The 20,166-nt window shown below is 38.4% G+C and overlaps 1 protein-coding gene across 12 annotated transcripts in view; it reads left to right on the forward strand.

The window, feature by feature from the left end:
* PKIB (cAMP-dependent protein kinase inhibitor beta) overlaps positions 1-18,795 on the forward strand; it is a 102,859-nt gene extending 84,064 nt beyond the window's left edge. For 11 of the 12 annotated variants that reach the window (XM_019951444.3, XM_033867675.2, XM_019951442.3 and 8 more), the window contains 2 exons: positions 12,267-12,443; positions 17,527-18,795. In XM_019951444.3, the coding sequence (XP_019807003.1) occupies positions 12,275-12,443; positions 17,527-17,594 (237 nt within the window). In that variant the 5' untranslated portion in view covers positions 12,267-12,274 and the 3' untranslated portion in view covers positions 17,595-18,795. Of the gene's footprint in view, positions 1-10,892; positions 10,944-12,266; positions 12,444-17,526 lie in introns of all 12 variants that reach the window. The other variant, XM_073789546.1, reaches the window with a different exon arrangement.
* The last annotated feature ends 1,371 nt before the right edge of the window (positions 18,796-20,166 follow it).

The following is a 20,166-nucleotide window of genomic DNA, read 5'->3' on the forward strand; positions in this document are numbered from 1 at the left end:
CTTGAAGCCATTTATTTACTAATCCTAGAATTTTATTGTATTCATATGTAGTCATATATTAAGCACCATTTTTTCCATGATTGACAACCTTCCCATCAATATCTAGTTTCCTGTCTGTGAATCTTCGAAGTCCACCAGCAATAGTTAAACCCTTGCCATAGTTACAAGAGATCACATTAGTAGTTACTCCCTTTGTCACAAATCAAGGAACCATATGTATATGTGTCTATTTCTGGAATGTCTATTTTATTCTATTTTTCTATTTGTCTATCCTTGAAGAATACCACACTATCTTAGTAACTCATATACTGTAATGAATTTTCATGTCTGAAAGTATAAATTCTGAAACTTTGTAATGAATCTTCAGAACTGATGGTGCCCTATCTTTTCTCTTCTTTTTTAAAAAAGAAGCTATTCTTGGTCTGTGCATTTACAGATACTTTTTGTAAAGCGCTTATCCCTCCTATTATGGTGGGTTTGCTTACAAATGTCCCTTTTTAATAGCCTTCTAATCTCCTTCACTTCAGTTTTCAAACAGTGCATCTAGTACACATCCTTATTATGTGACTTAGAAAGTTTCATGGTTCCCCAGGGCTCACAGGAATAAATACAGTATCCTTTATAATAAAATTCATTTCATTGCAACTTGGGTTCTAGTTATGACCATGGTTCAACTTATTTTTCCAGCTCTATATAGCATAATACTCTATTATAGCCCCATGTTTCCTTTTCCTTTATTTGTAATTTGCCTTCTACACTCCCATCTTCATGATTTAGCTAAAGATTTCTTTGGCTTGGTAAAGCCTTTTTATTTTCTTTCTACCCTCTCAAATATTAAGGCCCAATATGTGTTCCACAGCTTCTGCGAAGTCTCTCTTAATAGCCCCCAAATTCAATAACATTTCTACATTTTATAGTATTTTCATTTATACCACTTATTTAAATATATCATATATTGACTTCTATTTTTACATTTCTTTTAATGGTGTGTATTTTATTTGTATATTAGGTCACAGACTTTTCCAGAGTGAGGACCTTGTATTATGCTTCTTTTGTGTATCCCCACTGTGTCTATCACGGTCTTTAGTCTTATTTGGCACTACTTACCCAGAATTCTGCACTGAGTTAAGGATATATTAGATGCTTAGTAACAATCGGTTGAATGAAGACTGAGTCTTTCTTCAACAAATATTTGGTGAGGTGTAATAGAAGGAGCAAGGAATGAGGTGTCAGATATTGGATTGACCGTAAGTTCTGTTACGGAAAAAACCCAAATGAACTTTTTGGCTAACCCAATAAAATGGGTTCTGGTTGTGCTCTGTCACTTGCTAGCTGGATTGCTTGTAGCCAAATCATTTTACTTCTATGATCCTCGATTTCCTCACCTTTAAAATAAAGACAATAATGACTTCCCTACAGCACAGAATCTCATAAGCTTATTCTCATTAAAAGGCTTTAAAACAGTACTCAACACGTTTGTGCCATTTTTAATATTATAAAAATCTTCATTATAGAAAATTTGGAAAACACAATCAAGTTCAAAGAAAAAGATAGAAAACATTTATAGTAATACTACCAAGAAAGGACTACTGCTAAAATTTTGGTGTATTTCCCTTGCCATGTTTTTCTGTGCATATATTTTTTAAATTAATATTATGTGTATATATATACATTTATGTATAGGTTTTTAAACTTTTTTATTTGTTATGTCAGTTGAATATATTTTAGACACAATTTTTCATGAGGACTTTTTTCTTTTGAGCTTATATAACAAATAAATATAATAACAGAATCTTTTTATTTTTAAAAAGTTTTCTGTAAAAGTTAAATGCATCCATATAAATAATTTTACTTCTATTAACTTAATTGTAGGTTAATACCAATATACATAATTTGATGAACAAAAATATTTCAGTAGTATGATTTTTCTTTCTGAAGTATTTGCTATTTGGGAATTTGTTTGACCCATATGACCCAGAAAATCCTCAAAACAACTTTAAAATTTTTGCCACTGTGATTTTGATTGAATATTGGGCTTAATAAAACTCTACAGTGATTTCTTCTCCTGCAAAGAAATATAAAATACTGAAGAGAACTTAGAGAACAAATCAGAGCTTGAAAAGACTCAATTATTTTCCCCCTTTTCTCAGTTGGAAGAAAAAAAAAAGGTGAAAATTAAATTCGTTCAAAAAGACGCTAAGAGACATCCCAAAGAATTTTTCTTTAAATTGAGGAAATAGAAGAAAAAGACACTACTGGAATTTTTAAAGTTGTGTACACTTACAAAAGCCTCTTACCTATATATTAACTTTATTCAGTTTAATTAAGGAAAGGTTTGTGAATGATTTCAGTCCTTAGCCATGTCCCTTACTTTTGCTATTGCATTTGGCTTTTGGCTATGCATATTTTATAGGCAGTATATATCCTGAAATTTTAGCTTTCTAGAAATTTTTCTTTTTTCAAAACTTTTACTAAAAATTTAGAATTATCTTGGCCTGGAAAAGATTGTAGTTTTAAGATATAATAGCAACATGATATAAAATAAAAATAATCTGACTTCAAAATACATACTTATAAGATATGTATGTGATATGCTTGTGTATGTGAACACTGAAAACCTTCTGGAAGGATATGCACCAGAATTATAACAGTGCTGTCACTGGATAATGGGATATAAGGCAATTTGTTTTCTCTCTTTTATGCTTTTCAGAATCGTCATTTTACCCCAATAATGAACAAGTATTATTTTCTTATGCAAAAAGAAAAGAATTCATTTTGAAAAAGAAAAATGAAAAGATAATTGTTCCATTCAATAAACAAACTTTATAGAGTACCTACTAAGTGCCAGGCATAGCTTTAGTGCATAGATCAGTGAAAAATCCACAGAAAGCCTTTGTAGAGCTTACATCCCAGTAGAGGGAGACAGTAAACAGCAAGTACAATCCTAGTAAGTTATAATTATAATATGTGTTGGAAGCTACTAAGAGCTCAGGGAAAGGAGAGAGAGGCAAGGACTCTCAGGAGCTATGGGTAGGAACACCATTTAATGGGGTGGTCAGGACAAGCCTCACTGAGAAAGCAGAGCTCTCTCACATGATCTTTTGCGACCCTTCTTTCCTCACCATGTTATGTCATTATGTTGTTACGCAGTTGAAGAATTCTTTTTCAGGCATCACGAAGAAATTGAGAATTTCAATCCCATATTACCTATTAAGGAAACACTTAAACAGGGTTTGTGCTGAAAGTATATGGGGAGTTCACCTTCTGGGAGAAACTCTCTAATGAACAGTGTAAGGGAGATGTGGCTTTCCATGACAGGTGGCTTATCTGGTACAGCTGTTGCAGAAAAGTAGCCAACTCTGAGGGGTGTGTGTGTCTGTGGGGCTGGGTTGGTCAATGGGGAGGTGGAAGGGAGGTTGTAAATAATTTTTTTTTTAATGTTCTTTCTGTTTTTAAACACCAAGTTTCTGGCAAGGTCTCAGTGTTAATCTTTTTTTGTCTTTGTAACTCACATCATCAGAGGCTGTCTGCAGAGCCACATCAACACCATAGTTTAACAGGGTAATTGATGTTCATAATGATAATCTATTATAGTGCCTATAAATTAATATGACTGATTTCTAAACAAATTTCATTTGTGTAGTTGTTAACCAAGCACATTTATATTCATTAGTTCGACTCCAAGGTAGTAGAATAGGTAATATTAATCCTACTTCTGATAAATGTGGAAACAATTAACTGAGAAGCCTTTCTGGAAGTCGAAAGTCTATTAGAAGGCAATGCAGGATTCAACATCAGGGATGTACACTTTTAGGTGGACAGACTTTTCATTGCTCCATATGGACGGCTTAACAAACATAAGGACTAATTTAAAGACGCTCATCCCAAGGGTGTACTAATGTAGTTCAGTAATGCTGTCACTGCTCAAAACTGCTTTGAAATCTTCAGAAAACTGAAAATTCAGTTTTCTTCTGAATCTATGCAAATCTAAATTACTTAAGGAGGCTTTGAAAAGAAACTGAAGTGCAATGAAAGAGATGGGCGAACAAATGGGACACACAGTTGGTAATTAAGAACTATAGTTAAAAACTGTAGAATATAATGCTGCCTTTTAAAAATAATATTTTATCATTATATTATATATGAATATAAAATGAGCTGCACTTACGAAGTCACAGAAATATTCTGAGAGGTGGAATAAATATGTAGCTCCCTAAAGTTCCTTTGAAGGATGTGGTGCACATTCACATGTATGTTAATAAAAAGAGTTCTGTTGTTTTGTATCACACTGCATTTTTCCTTTTGAAGACAGATAAGCATATATGCTATGAAGTTTTCTGAAATAAAAGCATGTAATTGAAAGTGTCCATGCTTAAGATACTGCTTTAAATTACCTTTAAATTGGAAGAGTAATTATGGGACTATTTTTTGTCATCAGTGGGTCACTCTCGACAGTAATCGTAGGCAAAGAAAATAAGCCCAGAGGATAAAAGGGCTTTATTTTTCCGCTTGTTGAGCATGAAAATGGTAAAGGAGAATTAAGACGATAGGATCTGGTCTTTTAAAGTATTAGAGGATTGCATATTTGTACAAGGGAAGCCTGATGAATTATATGTAACTGACTTCAGGTTGGCAAGTCTATTCACAGCAGACATTTGGTCCTTTCCAAAGCTCCACAAGACATTTGGTCCATGTCTAAATATCCTTGAAATTTAGTCCTATACAAATCATCTATGAGCATATTTGGTCCATGCCGAATGGTTTTGGACATGACCAAATATCAAGACCAAATAAATGTCTCCATGGATGTTTTGGAAAGGACCAAATATGAACAAATATCAAGGACCTTTCGGTGTAGAACAAATGTCTTGTGGATGTTTCAGACAGGATTGAGTGGTCCTGCATGCAAGGCTGTTGACAGTTTAACGTATATGGATCTTTTCCAGAGAGGACTGGTATCCAGATGCTCTGGATGAGGGTGGTTCTATAAGAGTTTGTGCTTTAACTACTGTTCTGCATATGACTGTCAGTGTTACTTACACCTGCAAGGCATTGTATTTGCCAATAGCCTCCAAAGCTATTTTAATGTTAATGTAACCAATTTCATTTTAATATTTAATAATTGAACTTTCAGCTTTTATTAAGAATATTAATAATTAAAAGCACCTTCATAGGCTATGTTTGCCTGCTCATAATTTATAGGTATCAGATATTAATTAAACTTTAATTGAATTTATTAGACAACTATGTCCCAGTCCATGTACCAGGCAGAGGGATACAAAGCCATCTCTACTGTGACCACATCGGTCAGAGTTAACTTCCCCTTCTCCCCTTCCTACTGATGTCATCAACAGTCACTTGACATTTAAAAACCACTATCTCATTAAAAGGAGAACCAACTTCTCAGGGTCCTGTGTTCATGGTGAGACAGGAAGGGTGCAAACAGATCACATGAACTTCAAAATTGTATGATTTTCTCACCAGTGCAAAACTTGGGCTTCTGTGAGCTTGGAGAGTCTTTGTGCCCCTTTTGAAATATAGGAACACTTTGTGTCCCAAGAGTGGTTGGAAAGGGCCAAGATAAGAAGTGGATGGCCGGGCTTCCCTGGTGGCGCAGTGGTTGAGAGTCCGCCTGCCAGTGCGGGGAACACGGGTTCGTGCCCCGGCCCGGGAAGATCCCACATGCCGCGGAGCGGCTGGGCCCGTGAGCCATGGCAGCTGAGCCTGAGCGTCCAGAGCCTGTGCTCTGCAAGGGGTGAGGCCACAGCAGTGAGAGGCCCGCGTACCGCAAAAAAAAAAAAAAAAAAAAAAGTGGATGGCCTGAGAGCAGCCTCTCACTGGCACTTGCTTGCTCATTCTCTGGGACCCTACTCAGAGGCTGTTTTCCCATGAAGTCTGGCCCCCTTCTCTCTTGTGGAGTTAACCACTCCTCCTCTGTGCGTGTGGAGGAGCTGCCTGCCATGCCACCATCCCAGGTCTTCAGGTGGGGCAGGGGAGTCCTTACTGATTGTGGCAAATCTCATAGTGACAGTGACTCCCACGCTCAAGGGGGTTGCATGGTTTGCTGCAGTTGATCTTTTTCATCTGTAGCCACATCAGCGTATATTATTATTCTAAGTGGCCCTGTCTTAGTATAGCAAGTGTCATTGTGCAGGAAAGGTACTCACATTTGTTTACTGCTTTACTTGGAAGATTATGGGAAAACGAGTTTGACTTTGCATTTTGAATTTTATAGGTTTAAGCTGTCAAAAATTCTCTGTGATAAAAATAGCTTCCACGTACATATCAATATGTGTTGGAAGAATCTGTAATACTAGCAAGCAAGAACCTAAGCACGGAAAAAAAAACGTGTGTCAACAGGCAAAAGTTAGGATTCCCTTTGGCTTGTACTTGAGGCACAGAAACTTGGAGGAATTTTTAAAAAGGGAAAGGTCTCTAAGTTAAAAAAAACAATTTTTATACATGTATACATTCCATGTAAGCTCTGTTTAGCCTAAAATTATCTTGATACTGAGTTGAATAGGAGCTACATTAAAGGATTCGCATTTTAGAGGTGGATACTTTTTTTTTTTTTTTTTTTTTTTTTTTTTGCAGCACGCGGGCCTCTCACTGTTGTGGCCTCTCCCGTTGCGGAGCACAGGCTCCGGACGCGCAGGCTCAGCGGCCATGGCTCACGGGCCCAGCCGCTCCGCCGCATGTGGGATCTTCCCCGACCGGGGCACGAACCCGCGTCCCCTGCATCGGCAGGCGGACTCTCAACCACTGCACCACCAGGGAAGCCTGTAGAGGTGGATACTTTTACTTTATTTCCAAAGAATAAGATTTAAGATCAAGAAAGGTAACTGAAAAGACCAGAATGTGTTTGATTTCACCAGACTATGGGTTCCTTTCTGTAGCTTGTGAGCCTAGCACAGGGCCTGGCACGTAATAATTTAGTAGGAGCTTGATAAATGTTGACTGGATGAATAAATAATTATCTGTGTTCGTTGGTCCACATTAAAAAGCAGCTGTTATTGTTCTTTTGCCTTGTTTGGAAGAGGTTTGCATATTCCGAAACAGAAAATCAAACCAGAGAAATCTAGCATAAGGTATTAAGATTTTGAAAGCTGGGGAGAGACAGATGATATATTTGGTTATCAGCTGAGACCGGTGTGTGTCTCCCTCCCTCTCTTTCTGTCTTTGGGCCAGAAAAGCACTGACTTTCCAAAATACATGTTCTTCCTTTGTTTGTTTACTTTAAGTGTTTTCTCAGATAGCCTGACTCATAACTTCAGAGAACTGATTTAGAGGGTAAAGAGTTTATTCCAAGTCCTACATGCAGAATGAGTAGTGGTTTCACTGAGGTGGATGACGTGACTGATGTGGATGCAGAGATTAGAAAAAAAGGTATCCGCCTCTTTGTGGGCTGGGCTTCAATAATGAACTTGGAGAAAAGAATGAGTATGAGCTAAGAAGATGGACTGTGTCAGTTGAAAGGGAAAGAGGTTGCAAAAATGTCTATTTGTTTATAATTATGCTTATAACATACTAACATACTCCTAGCAGGAAATGTTTAGCCCACTGGAAGCTGACTAGTGCTTTCTTTATATATAAATATATTCCTGCAGTGCTCCATTTAGCTTGAATGTCTTTGTCTTCTTCAGCTATGCTGGTGTTGCATTTTCATATGTTGGAGACTGCAAAGATCCTGGCATGTGTGTATATGTGGCTGTGTAATGGTATTTTGTTAAGGCATCCTGAAAATTGTGTATTTTCGGTAGAGAAGAAAGTGTGTCCCAGGCATTTGTAAATCACATTACCTTGCTATGGGCCATGCAAGGACTTCTTTGAAATCTCCCAATGTCCAAATGGTTTCAGCTCCTGTAAGCAGCCACAGTTGACAAAGCAGAACTCATACAAATTCCACTGCTAATTCTGTAGACGAAAAAGAGGAAGAGTTGCTAGTGAGTCAGCTACCTTGGTTAGCAAACAGACACAATTAGCTTTAAGCCCAGAAAATTGAAAGAACATGGAAGTTAATCTTTCTTTTGTTTCTCTTCGTAGTGTTTCCTCATCTTTCTATGGGTTATATATTTTTTTAAATGTCACAAAGCATTGAAGAGAGCAATTCTCTCTACTTTATATGTATGTATGTATATGTGTGTATATATATATATAAAATATGTGTGTATATATATTTACTGCATACGCAATCAGTGTTGCATAGGATAATAACAATAGACAAGTAGGATGGCTAGTTGGGGTAGTGAGAGACTTTCACTTGAAGATATACTATTTTGGGTAAAATTATCAAAATGTTACTTTAGAGACATTCAGTGTTTTTCATAATTTTGCCAGGTGAATGTGTTTCAAGTCCTTTATATATTATTTTAACACATTATTACAAGTTAAAATATGTAAGGAGATACCAACAGTGGTTAGTATTCTCCTTGTTCTCTCTTAAATTCCAAACTAGAATTTTTATTCTTTTTGCAAAGTTGAGATTACATTACATTCATTACTTTTTCTCCTTTCCCCTCATGCTGTAAATATTTCTTTTTAAACTTGCTTTATTTCACAGTGTGTCAAGAACATATCTCAGTAAGTAGATCTGACTGGATCTAACACATTCTTTTTAAGAGCCATATAAAATTCCGTAATATAATATATATGGTTTATTCAATCATTCCTTTCCTGATGGACTTCCAGGTTATTTCTAGTGCTTCAATAAACTTTCTTACCAGGGGATTAAAAGAGCCCAGTTAAGAATCACCCTATGCATTCAGACTCTCTTCCCAGTGTCTCTAAGTCACCGGCACATTCTGTCGGGAAGATCAGAAAGCTCCCTGTCCCAACAGCCCTGTGGGTCTGGGCTGGGCAAACTATCCATCTTGTGGTGGAGCCTGACATCCTGGTCACTCAGCATCAGTGACAGGCTCTGAAAGGAAGATGGTGCCTAATACGAGTTTGGAAAAGGACCAAGGAAAGCTCTGGAGTAAAGTAACATGTTGCTTGACCTCCCTGCATATCCAGTTTTGTTTTGATTTTAAAATGGTAATTAATGTGTACAATGTTGACAAACTTTTTGGCTTGTGATGGTTTTGTTTTCTAACACCAATCGACAAAAAAGGACTCATTTAGAAAGCCTATGCCAGAAATAATAGTATAAAGGCAAAAGCAAAAACTTTCAAGATAGGAGCCAATAGCAAATAAAAAAATTGGAGCCCAGAATGTCTTCTTCCATGTTGATGGCCCACTCGACAGGCCACCTTTTGGAAGTTTTCTGTCAAGATGCAAATTCTAACTCAGTACTCCTTTGACAAATCCCATTTTGCTAAACATAAAATATATAGCATTCAAGTATTTTAAAGAGTGTATCTTAATATTCTTATATCTATTGTTATCTTCAGTTTTACGATTTTGGACTGTCAGGACAGTAATAATCAGGGTATTCGTGGAGCTTCTCCTCCAAGCTTAGCATAGTTACCTTCTTTGCAATTACACAGGAAGATCCTTCACAGAAATAAACACTTCATCATGGCCATGGCTTTTGATGTGATGTTAATTGGCTGGGGACAGAATGGGGGCCTGCAAATGGGGTCTGTTTCCAAACTGGTGTCAAGTACTCCTCACGAGCTATAGAGAAGCAATCTCTAATTGAAATTTGTGTGTCATGGGGAGTAGTGAGAGGGGCTCACAGATAACCAAACATTCGAGCCAGAGAGGAATACCTCTGAAAAGACAGGGAATCTCTTTCTTTTTCACACACACATATATATACAGTTGACCCTTAGACAACATGGAGGTTGGGACACCGACTTCCATACAGCCAAAAACCTGTGTATAACTTTACAATCCAACCTCTATATCTGCAGTTCCCCATCTCTAGATTTAACCAACTGTGGATTGTGTAGCCCTGTAGTACATGTTAACTGAAAAAAATCCACATATAAGTGGGCTTGTGCAGTTTAAACTGGTGTCATTCAAGGGTTAACTGTATATATTTTTTTCTATTTAAAAAGTAATGAAGGGCAGAATCTGAAGTAGCTGTTGTTTGGCTGTCTATATGTATCACCAGGATTTAGAAAGACAGTTTTGTGGTAATCCATGTCATCTTGCTTTCAGAGTGAACTGAAACTGGATTTGCATCCTTGTGTACTAGGTTAGCAGTTGTTCAGCTTAAAATAAGTCACTTAACCTTTCTGAGCCCCAGTTACCACATCCATATAGTGAGGGTTATTTCTCACTGCCTCACAAGGATTATTGGGAGGTTTATCTGAGATAATAGATACAAAAGTGTTCATGTAGTATTGAATAAATTCTGGTTTCCCTTTTAAAAAACTCAAGAGGTCTTTCAATAGGAAGATGGTTCTTGTTAGGACTAAGGGGGGTACATAGGAGGTGGTGGCGTAAATAAAACTTAGAGAGAAATGAGCAGTGATGCTGGTAACCAAACATATGGTTTTATAGTTACAAAGAGTTTCCGTGTTCTTTATCTCATTTGTTCTTCACTAGAATTCTGTGGATCAGTCAGGCTAACGTTTATATCCATTAGATAGGGGAGGAACTGTGACTCGGAGAAATTAACCAATATCACCTTGCAAGCCTGTCATGGAGTGTTCTTTTTGACTCATAGTCCAGTGCTCTTTACTTTATGTTGTCAATACCAGACAATTGGCAAATACTCAACAGCTAGAAGTCCAAAATTATGTCTGAAAATCTGGCATTGTTCTCAAATTGTCCATGATTCCTGGAAAGATGACACCATCTGGGGAAGCAGCCTAGACTCGACTCCTGGACTCCTGAGGCCCACACTAAGCTTGATGTGCATTTCTTGGTTGCTGTGGACCAAAGACATTGTGTTTCTCATATCAAATGCACCATACTTTGTGACTGTTTCACTTCATTTTTAGCATTTCCTGAATTGCAGTTAACTGATGGGAAAGGGCTCCCTTCTAACTGAGGTGAGAAGTTTGGTTTGCTTCCTGTAGGCCAAGGTTCGTATATTTCAGCCCTCAAGTATCACAGATGAGTATCTCCATCTCTTGGTTGATACTCAGCACATTCTGTGTTATGATGTTATCTATCCTTGTATGTAAACCTTTTTTCTCCCCTTGGAGAGTACAAGTCCCCTAAAAGAGGAGAATAAATCATTCCTCTGTACTCTCAAGGCCCAGCTGAGAGCCTAGCATTTAATGGGTTCTCAAAAAAAAAAAAAAAAAGAAAGTTTGCTGCTGCTTTTGAGATACTCTTCAGTGTTGACTTCGTAGGAAAGATTCATTAGAAAACATCATATAAAAGAGAGGGCTAGGGCTTCCCTGGTGGCGCAGCGGTTGGGAGTCCGCCTGCCGATGCAGGGGACACGGGTTCGTGCCCCGGTCCGGGAAGATCCCACGTGCCGCGGAGCGGCTGGGCCCGTGAGCCATGGCCACTAAGCCTGCGTGTCCGGAGCCTGTGCTCCGCGACGGGAGAGGCCACAACAGTGAGAGGCCCGCGTACCGCAAAAAAAATAAATAAATAAAAGAGAGGGCTAGTTTTAGAATAAGCAATGTCTGCTACCTCCCTCGCTGTATAGTGAATGGTCTCTTGAGAATTCTTTCATAGAGAGAGACAATTGCTAGGAACATAAAGGGTGCTTAGAAAAGCACTAGTTATTACCATGTCCATTTGAAGGCAAGAAAAGGTAACACAGGTTCTACTCTCCCAAACACAGACATGAGTCTGTTGAAAATTAGGTCTGAGACTAGAGCAGATAGAAATACACAGCTGCCACTGGGGTAAAAAGCCTTTGAATTTCTTATTTCTTATTTCTAAAGAGTAAGAAAGAAGTGTGTTTTGTTTGGTCCTTACAAATTATAGTGATTTGGTTTCAGCCTAAGCAAGCACTACAAGCAAATCCTGGCAGGCAGGGTCTCCACAGGAGTGGCCAAGCAAGTCAGTCTGCATTTCCTTCCAAGCCCTCGTTTGGCTGATGCATCCATAGAAAAGCAGAATCAAAGGCAAGAGATTACTGCACCCGAAAGCATCCAAATGGTTCCTTTGGCTCTGAGGTTATTTATAGCAATCTGGCTCACACTGAGGCCTTCCTGCTTTATTCAGCGAGTGTACAAAAGTGCAAATAGAAGCTCCAGGACCTTAGCATAGACATAGATGCAGGGTATGATCAATGATTAGGTATTCAAAGCTTCCATGTTGTTGATGTAGCCATGCCTTTTAACCCCCAGCAGTGTGAACGGGGACCTTGGACTAGGCTCATCCTCTTCTTCATGTGCGCATTCTATTTGTAGATGTTGCTATGAGGACAGATTCATCAAAAATGACGGATGTGGAGCCTATGGTCAACAATTTTGCATCATCAGCAAGGGCAGGCCGCCGGAATGCTCTACCAGACATCCAGGGTTCAGCTGCCACGGGTGGAACCTCGGAGTTGCCCCTCAGACCGGAGGTCCTCTCCGTGAAGGAAGGTAACACTCAAAATCCTCTTAAAATCAGCAGCATTTCTCTCTTCTTCATCCTTCCCTCTGGAACAGTCTCCCCTTTAACTAGTTAAGCTTGTTTACTAAAGCTTCTCAGCTTTTGTTTAAAGCTAAGTAAATTTTTTTTCAGCCTTTCTAAAAGTGGACTTTTCCTCTTATTATCTCCTAGATTAAATGTGGAAACTGAACATTTATTTACTTGTTGGATGTGTGTAGTTATGCACAGTCCTAATGATTGGGAATACAAAGGTGAACCAATGTAATCCATTCCTTCAAACAGCTTACAGAATTTCCTGAGACGTTCTAAGATATAAAGTAATTTTTCTTCTGCCATCCATTGGCAAATCATTTTGGAAGCTTCTGCTTCACTGTAGTATTCTACAAGCTCTTCTATTTCTCATAGCTAAGAATAGGTTTATTATCAACTAGAGACGGGACCTTTAAAAGTTGATCATTCTTTAATCAGTAGAAAAAGTTGAATTCAGAAAAAACGAGAGCTGTCAAACCAATGAAGGAAAATCTTGGGTCTTTTGCCCTGTTGCTTACATACAGTTCATAAAGCTTCCAGCGTTTAGTCTTGTGAAAATAAATATAATAACACTTACAGTAAAGTGTTAAGAGTCCCTTCACTTAAAAACATTCAAATAGCTTAAAGAGAGTTTTAGTACCAAGTCATTACCAACATACCTGTGCTTTGTACCCCATTTTAGACTTCAAAGTAGACTCCAGTGTGTGTGTAGAAATTTATTACTGGTGGCAATGAGGCAAGAGAGAGCTGGAAGCTTCTGCACCTCTACCCTATTCATGTGAGCCCTAGAAGAGGGCTCTTAGTTCTTTGCCTCAGGAGGTGACTTTCTACCTGGTAAAATTACAAGTGTTCCTGGTATGATCTTTATGAAATACTTATATCCTTGTTAGGCCAGGGACTGTGGCCAGACCTTGGAGTCCCACGGTTACCTCACCTTTTTCTAAAAATCATTGTACGTATCATAAAGGGTACTAAAGTAACAGTAAAAAAGTATACATGGACACGTAAACTATCATAAGATAAAAGAAAAGATGGAGGAAATGAAAGAAGAAGAATAAAAATATGTGTAATGTTTTTGGCCTTTTAAGTTAAAAAATGTAATCTGATTATCAGGGCATGATATTGCTGTTGAAGAGCCTCCTCAACTAGTGAGGTCGAGAAGATAAGTTACTTGTTCATGTAACAGGCCTAATTAAAGTTGATAGTCCCTACACACACACACAAAACCTTAATGCTTATTGACATTATTTAGTTAAGCAAAAGAGAACAAATACACTGTAAGAAAGTTAGTAGTGTCTTCATTTTATTTTGTTCACTGAAGAGACCATTATCTGAAAGAATATTGTTTCTATTTTTATATTTTTCTTTAAATCATTTTGAAATAAAGTTGAAGGTATTAACTAAGAAACTCAAAATGTTAAAAAGTGAATCAACATAGTAACACCGGATGTTAAAGAATACACAAAAAGGAAGTAAGTTTATGTAGGTAGATGGCATAGACAATGTGTCACCAACAAAGCTATACATAAATAGCTTTAAGGTCTATCTTCTTTTTTTATGAGCTCAGTACAGACATTAAGGATTTAAAATGAATAGCTTTCAATTGCTAATAGCAAAAATCTAGGGCCTGTCTCAGACATTATGATTTCAGTGTTTTAGTCATTTAAAAATAGAAATTCTGGGACAGATCTGCAAGTTTCCCTCAGATCAATCCTCTTTCGTTTTTGTTTTTTGATATTCTTAAGTGGGAAGAAATCTAGGATCGCAGACATCCTGCATCCTGTGTGAAATTAACCTGCCTGAAATCTTCCTAGTTTATAATCCATCTTAATCTATCCCTTACAAATTGATAACCATGGTAGAGAGGACGATGATGCCCTGTAACACATCAGCAAGAGGTGACAGAGGGTGGCAGCGTAGGAAACTGTAAATGTCACAAAGGGCCTTTCTTACCTCCCACCATCACTAACTATTCATTTGATCCACCATTCAACTTAGTGCCAAGTGCTAGGCACCATTCTAATAACCGGCCATATAGTAGTGAATAAGACAGACATAAACTCTTACTGTTATGCATCTTATATTCCAATGGGAGAGTTAGAGTGTAAACAAATAAATATGAAAGTCAACGGTGATATGTTCTATCAGAATTAAATAGGATGCTGCGTTAGAGAGTTACTGGGTGGCTACTTTAGACTGAGAAATTCCAGATGTCCTAACTGAAATCTGAATGGCAGCAGTAGGTTTTGAATAACAACTGAATGGTCCAGGCACAGGAGAATCAGAGGGAAGAGCATTCTTTGCAGAAGGAGCAGCTTGTAAAAAGCTCTTAGAGTGGAACAAGGTGGACGTGTCAAGAAGCATAAAATCTGGCCACCACGGCTCGGAGGCAGCGGGTAAGAGGGAGAGTGGTAGAGGTGACACTGCAGAGGAGGCAAGGACTAGATCTCTTAGGGCTTCAGAAACCTGGATGAATAAAGAGGATATTATTCTAAATAGGGTTTTCAGCAGGGGAGTGATGTTCCTGTTTGAATATCCACTTTGTTATGTGGAGAATGGATTGTAGAAGAGAAATAATGGCTATAGTTGAGTTAGGAGGTGCTATCCCCATTAGGAAATGTTTTGGGGCCAAATTAAACATTCAGACTCAAAAGACCACAGACTCATAAGACCACATCTGGTGCCAGTCTGCTCAGAAGTATACAGGTTTAGAAACACAGCAGGTCAGAAGGGCTGCATTCCACCATCTCCTTCTGTGGAAGTCCTTGCAGCGATCCACATAAGCTGTCCTGGGGGCCAGTCTCTATGCACCTTCACCCCACCCCTCACTGAGAACTCAGGTGCCAGGGGACAAGATCTGCACCAATGGGGGCAACGGGTTAGAAGCCCCATGTCCCATGGGGGCTAATACTTTGTAACAAGTCCTTGGACACTGCTTCCTAACTTCTCTGCAAGGGACATGCTCAGTTATAAGTGTCATGGCATTTACAGAATCCCAGTGCTGTGGTTTCCTACCAGGTATTTACAGTTATCGTATAGTTTCTCTCAGGACAGTTGTACTTTACCATTTGGGTCATTTTTACCATACGCTTAGTAACCAGGCTGACATTCCACCTGAATCCGGTTCCCAGGGTAACAGAGCCAGAAAATTAACCCCAAGTCAAATTTGTCCTTAGAGAAGGATAAAGGAGGCAGTGAAGATGGAGGAAGGTGGGTGGATTTGGGATATATTTTATAGGCAGAATTCACAGGACTTGCTGATGAATTGGAGGTGGTGGAGGTGACTACAAGTAATAAAGAAGAGAAACGGAGGATAATTCCTGGAGCAGCAGGGTAGATGCTGATGCCATATACTGAGAAGGGCCAACATGGAAGAAAAGCAATTTTGAGGGTTAGAGGAGTGATATCTGCTTCCTGCCTATTCCATCTAAGAGGCCTGTGAGACGTCCAAATGCTGTCAGCCCTACTTTCAAAATTGGTTCAGAAATCTGCCATTTTCTCCTTCAAAGATCTAGTCTCTTGGTTCCTCTCCAACCCCATTTTCCATCCTTTTTTTCTCTGCACGGTCCCAGTTGCAGTTCTTCCACGTTGCTGCCTCTGACCTTGACGTTTTCTCCTCTTGGAATGCTCTTCTCCCTGCTACCCAACTAGCGAACTCTCTCACCCCCTCAGGTCTTTACTCACATGACCCCCTTCTCAGTGAGGCATTCCCAGCCAACCCTATCTAAAATTGCAACCTCCAGGCCCCAAGACTTCTTGACAATTCCTGATCTTTAATGTCCTCTGTAGCACTTCTCACTTCCCACATGCCACTCATTTTACTTATTTTAGTTCTTGTCCATATTCCTCACAAGAAGTTCCCTGAGAGCTGGAATGTATGTTTGTTTGGTTTTTTTTTTTTTTTTCACTGCTTGGTACATAGTGCTTGAAAGTTGGAGAACTGAATGGTCTATCAGCTTTCTTTTCAAAGATGCCATTGATGATTTTGGCAGGACCCATTTTGCGGAAGTAGTAGAAACAATAGTTTTGTTTTAAAATGATGACAGCAAAAGATATAATATATTTTGAAGGATAAAAGAAAAGCCAGTAAGTGGAGGAATTGCAGTGGAAAGAAGGCCTTCGTTAGTTTGAAGATGGTAGTGACTTGAGGAAATGACAGAGCCAGGAGAAAGAGCAAAAGTCAGGTGAAATGCAGGGATTAGAGATGATCTTGAGAGTGCTGTTGAGGCAGAAATGGATAAGATCCTGGCTTGTGAAGAAATTAGACCTGGACAGTAGGAGCAGCACCAAGGCCAGCTACAAGGATGCGCTGGGTGGGCAGCTGCGCAGGGCCTCGGGCTCGTAACAGGCTCGCCCTTGGTTTTGTTCTACTGTTGCTGCCTTGAAATTTTCCATATTTTTTGAATAAGGGGTGCTGTGTTTTCACTTTGCACTAGGTTCCAACAACTCATGTAGTCAGTCCTGAGGAGCACATCTTCCATTGTAACATGGGCAGAAGGAAAAAGTCGAGACGGCAGGGGATTTTAGAGGTTTGGTGGCAGAAAGTCGAGCTTGTGTGATCTGATTGTTTGACTTTTTTTTCCTGGAAGTAGAAAGTGCGATTAAGTCCTAAGAGCAAAGGAGATAAAAAGTGTAAGGAAGCTAGAGAGTGTGATCCAACATCGAGAGATGGGGAAGGGCAGGGTCAGTCAGTCTGCATCCCAACTGTGGCTCTGTCACTTACTAGCTCGGTGACTTTGGGCAAGTCACTTAACCTGTTTATGCTTCAGTAAACTAATCTATAAATGGAGATTGTAATAATAATACCTTTGAAGACCGCCTGGCACATAAGTCTGGAGAATAGGAGAGAAAGGTAACTAAGAGACAGACCCATATCTCTTTCCTTTGTGTAGTTTCTACATCTGCACTGACGGCAAGGTATGTCCTAATCAAGTAGAAAATGACTAGGATGCATAAAGGAAAAACCAGCTGTTTTATTCCAATATAATACAAAGTAGATTTCAGTATATTCTCTATATGATGGAAAATTATTTGTTTTTTTAGATGTGAAAAAGAAAGATAAAGAAACAGCACAAGACCAATTGGAAAAGCCCAAAGATGAAGGAAAATGAAGGCTCATTACCTATCAAAAGTGCTGAATTTCTGCACCTTGAAAGACTTAGTGGCTCTGCTTTCCTGAGATGTTTGATCTGGTAGTAACTATGGTAACATTGCTGCCCTAAGCAACGTGTGTGTACTAGATAATTTTGTTGTGACACTGCTCACTTGGATTGCAACCGTGATGTCCAGTGTAGGTTATTAAAAGGCAGATTACTACCGAATTGCACCCAAGAGAGAGGTTAAGAATGCATGGTCACTTAAATACACATCATTGTCAATAAACCCAACAAATTCCAACATTCTCTTTTGGATTTCTTTAGCCAGATATATTTTTAATTCCATTTTTATGGTGATGGGTAAACCACTTCTTGGTAAATAGGAGCCAAACACTATTAATTTAAAACTTCATGGAGTTTGTAGGAAATTGTGGTTTTGGTGAGAAAGAATGATAGAATAGTAAAAAATGCATCAGTAAAAGTATGTTTGTTTTTATCCAAAAATGCACCCTTTTTTTCTCAAACCTTACAAAGATTTGGAAAAGTAGTAAAATTTGACAACTCAGACATCTCTAGGAAGTTTTTGTTTGATGTATTTTGCTTCTAGTCTCTGCATACTGATTTTTCATGTGGACTCTTAAAATGGAAAATTTGTGATGAGTAGTTTATATGGAATATGCCTATTAAATGAATCTCGCGATCTTCCTTAACTTCAGTGTGTGTGTGTGTGCATATATTTTTCTTTAATGTGAATTACACAAAACACTTTACTAGTTGCTTTATACTGTCCTTTCTTATTGTTAGGGCTTTTGTGTATGTGACTTGTTTCTAAAATAATTTCCTCAGGAATGCAGACATTAATTTTTATACCTTTCCTAAACTAGCTAACATAATAGTAAGCACTTAAGTATTTAGTGAATGGTATAGGTAGAAATAGCAAAATACTTGCTTTTAATATTTATTTAAGTATATATTTTAAAAGGAATGAAACCAAAACCAAAGCTTTAGTAAATTTTGATTTATTAGACATTTTAGGAAAATCATAGAATTCTGAATTTTTAAAGAAAATCTGACTAATGAATTTATTTTTATTTTCAGATATATATGCATGCCATATTTTATTTGATTGTTGATTTAGGCCATGTCTGTATACAGTAATCAAATAAACTCTTTCACTATTAAAGAAACTTCTTACTGACACAAGGCTTCTTCATTTTCTCTCCTATAGTATAACAGGTGAAAAACAGTGACACATTTTAGCAAGGGAAGTTAATAGTCTTTGCGATATAAAACACCTCCTGCTTCTCATTTCATTGACAAACTTTATCTTTAAATCTGAGAATACACCAAAGGGGTAGATTTCAAAAAATCTTGTTATAAGTTCTTAAACATAAATTTTTCTTTAAAAAATAATCAAAAGTAATATTTTGGGTGTAGTACTAATTTAACATTCAATAAAATCTTGTAGCCATTAAAATTAGGTTTCTGGAAGTTATTTAATGACATGATATTATATAATCAGTATAAAGAGTTAGGGTAGAGTTTTCGAGTTTGGGGGGAGTAGCAATTTTGCCTTCTGGAGGACATTTGGTAACATCTGGAGACATTTCTGGCTGCCACTAGTAGGGAGGGGGCCAGGGAGAGAAGGTGCTACTGGCATCTAGCTGGCAGAGCCAGGGGTGCTGCTAAGCGTCCTTCAGTCCTGCAGGGCAGACCTCCACAGCGAAGAACTATCTAGCTACGAGTGTCAATAGTGCCGAGGCTGAAAAACCCTGGAATAGAGTGAAACTGTCAAGCATGTGGATTTTGGATTCAGATGACCTGGGTTTGAATTCTAGCTCTGCTACTCATTAGCTGTATGATCTTGGGCAATTTACACCATGTCTCTAAGTTTTATCCTCTTGGAATAGTATTAATAATAGTACATACTTTATAGGGTGAGTGGAAGTAGTAAATGCAATAGAATATGTAAGACACTTGGCTAATGTCTGGCAGAGAATAATTATTCAATAAATATTAGCTATCATCATCCTTGTTTTTATTCTAGATGTTTTTGCCATTATTTTCTGGTAGTGGAGATGGTGGGCAGCTGTATTTGTTAACTTGGCCATCTTCTGCCTTCCTCTGTGATTTCACAAACATCCCCAAACTCAGGGCTGGGAGAAGACACTCTGATGGAAATTGACAATTCATGGTAATTACCACATTAGTGCCTATTCAATCATGCTAATGAGCTGTTGACAGGTGATGAGTATTACCTTTTAACAACGAGTCACCTCCCTAGTGTTTTATGACAGTTACTGACACAGAATTTTGATTCAGTATTTAAATGAGTGGTAATGTGTTCCATGAAAATGTAGAAGAGAAAAAGTAACATCTTGAGTCATAGTATTTATGTCTCACTTGGAAGATATTTATCTCTCATTTAGAAGACCAGAAATGAAGCCATGTCCCTCCTCATCGTTGCTAGTAATGACATATATTCTTTTTTGTGTGTGTGTGGTATGCGGGCCTCTCACTGTTGTGGCCTCTCCCGTTGCGGAGCACAGGCTCCGGACGTGCAGGCTCAGCGGCCGTGGCTCACGGG

This window comes from Tursiops truncatus, chromosome 12 (assembly GCF_011762595.2).
Source record: "Tursiops truncatus isolate mTurTru1 chromosome 12, mTurTru1.mat.Y, whole genome shotgun sequence".
Lineage (NCBI taxonomy): Eukaryota > Metazoa > Chordata > Mammalia > Artiodactyla > Delphinidae > Tursiops > Tursiops truncatus.